At 54.0% G+C, this 6,757-nt stretch overlaps 1 protein-coding gene across 9 annotated transcripts in view; it reads left to right on the forward strand.

Moving 5' to 3' along the window:
* The window catches only part of RAD54L2 (RAD54 like 2), a 68,782-nt gene that overhangs the window by 59,313 nt on the left and 2,712 nt on the right, over positions 1 to 6,757 (forward strand). For 8 of the 9 annotated variants that reach the window (XM_065075262.1, XM_065075263.1, XM_065075266.1 and 5 more), the window contains 6 exons: positions 840 to 1,015; positions 1,761 to 1,957; positions 2,072 to 2,268; positions 2,747 to 2,836; positions 3,378 to 3,470; positions 3,688 to 6,635. In XM_065075262.1, the coding sequence (XP_064931334.1) occupies positions 840 to 1,015; positions 1,761 to 1,957; positions 2,072 to 2,268; positions 2,747 to 2,836; positions 3,378 to 3,470; positions 3,688 to 4,679 (1,745 nt within the window). In that variant the 3' untranslated portion in view covers positions 4,680 to 6,635. Of the gene's footprint in view, positions 1 to 839; positions 1,016 to 1,760; positions 1,958 to 2,071; positions 2,269 to 2,746; positions 2,837 to 3,377; positions 3,471 to 3,687; positions 6,636 to 6,757 lie in introns of those variants that run through there. The other variant, XM_065075269.1, reaches the window with a different exon arrangement.

A 6,757-nucleotide genomic window follows, 5' to 3' on the forward strand; every position in this document is an offset into this window, starting at 1 on the left:
ACATATATATATATACATATACACATATATATATACACATACACCTTTTACTGATAGTGCTTACTTAGGAGCCAAGAATAATTAATTAATTCCAGTTCTGAGTTCTCCTTGTAACAAAAGTATCTTTTGTGCTGACTTGTGCCAGCTTTTGAGCTGCTCTTGTTGAGCATGCAGGTGAGGGTTGTGGTGACCCAAAAAGAGTTCTGCTGCCTGCATCCTTCTTTGTCTCAAAACCCAACTCCAGAGGCAGCAGCCCAGTTTGGTTGGCTCAGTGTGCTGTCTTGCGCTTCAGCTGGAGTCCTCTGGCTCCCAGGAGGATCATGGAGGATATTTTCTCCATGTGCTCCTGTTTGCCCTTTGTGCAGAAAGGAACATCTGAGGAAAACTTTCAGGCTCTTGTGGAGAGGGGGACTGTGACTTTCTGAGCTTTTGACACAATAGAGTTCTGTGAATTGCAGCACCTGGTTATTAACTTGAGCATTTTTGGTGGGATTTGTGGGAGGGCACATACTGATGTGGCTGCATTCTGTCCTAGGGCTTGTACATTTTCAGCCTTGAGATGTGCGATGGGACACCGGCCATAATTAGCCTCAAGTTCCTGCATGCCAGGAGCTCCATGACCTGCACTGCATTGCTGTGCAGTGTGGAGCACAGGGTGTTTGTCAGCCTGACTTGGTCAAACAGGCTCATCTCTGAACATGGCTGATGATTTTTCTCCCTGCCCTGACATATACAGAAGGCTTCTGAGAACTGGGCAGATTGCAAGGATGGAGCTGTATTTGGGCAGGAGTGTAGGAAGGGCAGCAGGCAACAGTACCGCTCTTCTCACTCTTTTCCAGATCGGGTGGTGGATGATCTGAACCCGGTGCTGAACTTCACCCGACGAGAAGTGGAGAACCTGCTGCATTTTGTGGAAGAGGAATCCAACCCTGCTCAGCTCTCCCTCAATCCAAGCAAGATGAAGGAGTCTGTTCTACAATTAGCCTGTCTCAAGTATCCTCACCTCATCACCAAGGTAAGGCAGCCCCCTTCCTGGCTGGCACAACATGCACAGGCAGGAGGAGATCTGGAAGAGTCTGGCTGTTTGAAGGGGACATGGTGGCAAGAAGGACACGTCTGTGTGCTGGTGGGATTAGGTAAAAAATCCTTTAGAGAGGGCTGTAAGAGCCCTGCCCTTCCCCACAATATCTTCTGCACATTTAGAACCATGTCTGTCCTGGACAGATTTGGGGGCCGGTTGTAGGGCACTGTTTTCAACTTGCTGCTGGGTGGGAAGGTGGCAGTGGTATATCCCAGCTTGCTGCAAGCTGTCTTCCTGGGGTGGCTTTAAAATAAAGCTGGAGCAGCCAGCACTTCCCTGCATTGTGAAGAGTGTCACTGGCAGGGTAGTGCTGCAGAGTGGGTCTGTGGCCAGGTGCCACAGGGCTCTGGTGGCTCTGTGACATCTCAGCGGGCTCCATGCTTGTGCTCTTTGCCTACCCGTTGACTTGCATTTTTTGCTGTGTGCTTGTGGTAATTGATGGACAGGCTTAGTGATGGTGAGTGATGGCTTAGCTGACTCTGTCACTTTTCAAGCTGAGCCTTGATCACATTTGCCCCATACATGCTTTGCCATGACCAGCTCTGCCTCCCAACTCTTCCCTGCTCCAGCCAGGTATGGAGACAGTGCTGGTGCAGGGACCAGGTAGCTGCCATTTGGGGCATGTTGGTTCCCTCTTGTGGTGTGTTGCTGTCAAAGCCTCAGTGCTGTGGGGTTGCAGGAGCCTTTTCAACATGAGTCACTGCTGATCGACCGGAAGGAGCACAAGCTGACCAAGGCAGAGAAGAAAGCAGCCAAGAAGAGCTATGAGGAGGAAAAGCGAGCATCCGTCCCCTACACCCGGCCATCCTACGCACAGTATTACCCAGCCAGTGATCAGAGTCTGACGAGTATCCCTGCTTTTAGCCAGAGGAACTGGTGAGCACCTGTCTTGTCCCCTTCTTCCCATGCTGTAGACGTGAAATGATGGGGCAGAGGATGCTCAGCCCTGTCAGTGGGGGCACTGCACTTTCCTCCCTCCTCTCTCACTAGGCGACCAGCCCTCAAGGGTGAGGACAAGCCGGTGGCAAGCGTCCGCCCAGTTCAATCCACGCCCATTCCTATGATGCCCCGGCACGTCCCCATGGGCAGTGCAGGATCAACCTCAAGTTCCAACCCTGCTGTCAACTTCCCCATCAACTATCTACAGCGAGCTGGTGTCCTTGTACAGAAGATTGTCACTACCACAGGTGAGTTGCTGGTGCTTACAGTGAGTTGAGTTGTGATGCCCACAGTGAATTGAGGAGCGAGTTGCTGATGCCCGTGTGGGCTGTGGGCAGATGGGCATCAGAGCCACTGATACTGCTTCTCTGCATTCGAGGGGTTACCCTGTACCTGGAGGACTTACCCTGCAAGGTGTGCAAGGAGTATGGGCCTGGCAGGCTATTGGGAGTGAACTCCCCATGAGAAGACCTGCAATACTGTCACCAGTTGCCCCTGTTGGGATAGGGGAGGTGCTCTGCCGGAGTTGCATGGCTTTTGTTTCCTCGGAGCCTCTGCTGCCTTCCTGTGCTGCTCAGAACTCAACCCAGGGCTTGCTCCCAGCACAGTGTGTAGTAGAGACAACTGCACTGCTAGCAGAGGTGTTCAGTAGTTCACCTCCCTGGTCCTGAGTGTGGCTGGTGTGTAATTTCACATACACTGTTCTGTTTCTTCCCCCACTGCCAGATATTGTGATTCCGGGTACAAACACATCCACTGATGTACAGGCAAGAATCAGTGCTGGCGAGAGCATCCACATCATCCGAGGGACAAAAGGTAGGTCTCTCTGTCACAGTAAGAATTGTGGATAGGGTCCTAGCTGATGCCACTTGGTAAAGAAAGGGGTGTAAAAGCATGAATTGGTCCCTCGAGAGGAAAAGAAACAGGAAGGGGAGGAAATCTGGACTTTGCAGTGGCTCTGTTGCAGCCCATGATTTGGGTGTGCTGTTGTAGCTGATGCTTCAGGGCTGTTGCAGCTGTGGCTGCTCCTGCCTCTGAGAGGAGCTGTTGAACTTTGTGGTTGGGTATCTCATTCTCAAAACGCCCACTTTGTGTACTGGGGTAGCCAAACGCTTACCAGTGCTCCCAGAACAAACATAGTCCCAAGCATGAAGATCCATATTTCACACAGACAGCACATTGGGAAGGGATGAGCTCCAACCTGGGAAAGCTGAAGGGATGGAAATGAGGAGCGAGAAAGGGGGCAACAGCCCCCTGCCGATCCCCTGCACAATCTGTGGGCGCTGTCCTAGTCCAGCTTGGGCGGCCTCGCAGGCACACGGAAACTGTGAATGAAGTTGTTCTGCCTTTGTCCCAGGGACGTATATCCGGACCAGTGATGGGCGGATTTTTGCAATCCGGACCACTGGGAAGACCAAGGGCAATGAAGACCGTCGGGCAGCTGCCTCAGGTAGGGGTTTGTGAGTGCCGTGTGGGGCTTGCTCGAGGGCTTTCCTACCTCAGTGTCTGGGGTGCTGTTCCCTGGCTGCCTTCCATCATACCTGTCTTCAGAGCTGACCCCATGATCTTCCCATGATTCCACCACCTTCCTTCCTGCTGTTGCTTCTTGACCCTCAGGTTTTTCTCCAAGATTGTCTTTCTCACCTGCTCCATCTCCTCACCCCCAGGCTCCCAGAACTCTTCGCTGGAGTCCACAAGCAATGGCAGACACAGTGCCTCATCACCTCAGCTCCCCAGCACGGAGGAGCTCACTCGGCCCATATCCCCTGACAGCCCTGAGATCATCAGTGAGCTGCAGCAGTATGCAGAGGCCGCAGCTGCCCGGGAGTCCCGGCACAGCTCTCCCAGCGCCAATGCAGCGCAAGGCCACCCTGCTCGCACGGACACCGCACCTGGTTTAGCAGCCCGAGGAGCTGAGCAGCGTGTGGGGATTCACTGCATGGCTCCCGCTGTGACTTCAGCCCTGCCAGCCACCAGCCAGCATGTTGATGCCCACTCGGTGTTGGACTTGCGGGGCAACAAGCGCAAGTCAACCTCGCCGTCAGCTCCAGAGGAGCAAGCCCGCCGGCAGCAGAAGAAGCGCCAGTTGCCATCGTCCGTGCAGCCCTACGAACACGGGTACCCGGTCTCTGGTGGGTTCGCCATGCCTCCTGTCTCTTTAAACCACAACCTAACCCATCCATTTGCCTCCCAGCCAGGAAACTCCTTGTACATGGGCGCTGGCTCCTCTTACTACCAGCTGCCCAATTTACTCCCAGACCCTCATCTGGTGTTCCCTGTGACTACTGACCCTCTGCTGACAGCCGGCACCGCCAGCTCTTCTGCTGCTACCTCAGCCACCGCCAGCATCCCCTCATTCATGCTAAACCCTTCTCTGACGGGGGTGCTGCCCAATTACTCGCTTCCCTTCACGCAGTCACTCCTGCCCGAGCCCAGGATGTTTGCTCCTTTCCCAGCCCCCGTCTTGCCTAGCAGCCTTCCCAGGAGCATGGCATCTGCCTACCCTGGCTACGTGTCCCCTCACTCGGGCTACCCAGCTGGGGGCCTCCTTCGGTCCCAGGTGCCTCAGTTTGAACCCCAGGAGGTCCCAGAGGTGGGATGCAGCTCTAATGACGAGGACAAAGATGACGACGATGTTATAGAGATCACAGGGAAATAATGGGCCCAGCTCCTGCTTGGTCTCAGCTCTGCCAGGAGGCAAAAGTTGCAGGACCTTTTTGGGAGTCAGGATTTCCCCTCTGGGCCACAGCAGTGGGTGGAGAAGGATGCAAAGGGTGTGGGGGTGGTTTTGTTCTTTTCATTTTGTTTTGTTGTTTTTTAGCTGTCAAGGGTCTGAATTGTTATTAGGGACGGGGAGATGGGAGGGGGATAGAGTGGACCTGTGAGGGCAGGTGGAGCAAGAGCCAGGGGAGGAGGGAAGCAGCGATGCAAACATAGGAGTGCCTCCCTCCCACGCTCTGTCTGTCTGTCTCTGTTCTCTGTCTTGTCTGGAAGAGGGAGGTTTGATGTTGCAAGCCACTGCCCTTCTCAGGCCTGGAGGCTTGGGCTTGACTGCAGGCAGGGCCGAGCTTCCTCTCACACAAACTGCCTTATCTGTGAACTTCTCTCACGCCGGGGGGGACATCTCCAGCAGAGTTTGGGGAGGAAGTGTTTTTACTGGGGAGGGTGCAGAGGGGCTTCTGTGTTGTGTATGTTGGGGCAGCGGGATTGGTGTAAAAAAAAAAAGGGGGGGGAGGGGAGAAAAAAAAAAGAATCAAAACACCCCACAAATGATTTGCCATCTTCTTCAAATTCACATGAAACCAGTGTGAGGGCTCCAGGCAGGCTCCTGCTGCAGTGAGATGGGCAGGGCTCTGGTGAGGGCTCCCCCAGACTCTTTTGGAGGGTCCTGTCTTCCCCAGCCCTTCTGGAGGGTTGCATCCCAGGTAGGTTGGTCCTAGGGTTCTGATGCCAGCTCTGTGTGCCAGATGATGGGAGCAATCCCAGATGTCTTGGTGGCCATTGGAGGGGAATCCTGGTGACTTCCCCACAACCCTGCGATTCTGTGTGAAGGCCACGTCTCGCCCCGCCGTGGCCCACCAGATCCGGCAGCAGGGGGGGCTTGCTGCTGCTTCTCCACTGCACCAGGCAGTGGGGACGGTTGGAAGGGGACACTGGACCCAGTGCCGGTTGCTGTTTAATCTGTGATCAGAGTGATTTCCCCCTGCACAGAATCTCTACGTTAATTTATTTCATGAAGGCTTAATATTTATTATTTGGGAGACTCTTTCTATTTTTAAATTAATTTCCATATTAAAAAAAATAAAATGCTGGCCTCCATCATGCAGTGGTTGCTTGTTGGGTTGTCTGTGTGGGGAGAAGCAGCCAGCTGACCAAAGCGTGACTGGAAGCAGGGCCGGCTGCAGATCTGTGCAGCCTGTAGCTGACCTGTGCTGCATTGGCTGGATGTGCCCCATCGGGGCATCGTGCTGGAGCAGGGAAGAGCTGCTCTGGGTGTTCAGCAGCAGCAGAGGGAGGATGGAGCCCTCTGGCTGTGTTGGGGCAGGTGGAGGAGTGTGTGTTACAGCCTCCTGTGCTTGTTCCCAGTGAGGAGGAGGAGGGCTGTGAGGTGTGTGGTGGTGGGAAGGCAGAGCTCCTGCTGGGGACGCACCTGTCCCCATGCAGGGAGTGGCACCGAGCCCAGTGCTGCTCTGCCACCTGCCTGCAGAGCCTGGCCCTGACAGCAAATGCCTCGGGGCTGGGGGTCCTGAGCAGAAGCTGGGCTTGGGGTGCATGACTCTGTGTGTGACTGTGTTAGGATGGAGACCTGAAATCTGGGAACCTCCATGTCACAGCTGGATGTCACCAGGCAGGAGGTGCACTCACCTGCGTGGGATGTCCCTGGAGTGTGGCTGGGACTTGGGAGCAGTGGTAGCTTGTAGGGGACCTCGTGGGCTGTGGAAGCTGTGGTCATGGGTGTTTGCTGGGACCAAGTGGGTGTAGGAAAAGGCAGGATGTCCTGACATCCTCCATCAAAGGGGCGGTGGAAGGAGGGGACCTCGCTTCCTGAGAGAAAGAGAGGGGGGTGTATGCGCGCGTGTGTTATAAAAACGTAATAAAAAATGTTATGGGGCTTTCCTAGTGTCTTTCTCTGTTTAATGGACATTGTCTGTCAAACATAACCACACCATTCATAGAAGCCTTAGATCAACAGTTTAGCTATGCAAATTATTTTAATTATTTTTTTAAGAAAACAAA

Source organism: Columba livia, chromosome 10 (genome assembly GCF_036013475.1).
Source record: "Columba livia isolate bColLiv1 breed racing homer chromosome 10, bColLiv1.pat.W.v2, whole genome shotgun sequence".
Taxonomy (NCBI): domain Eukaryota; kingdom Metazoa; phylum Chordata; class Aves; order Columbiformes; family Columbidae; genus Columba; species Columba livia.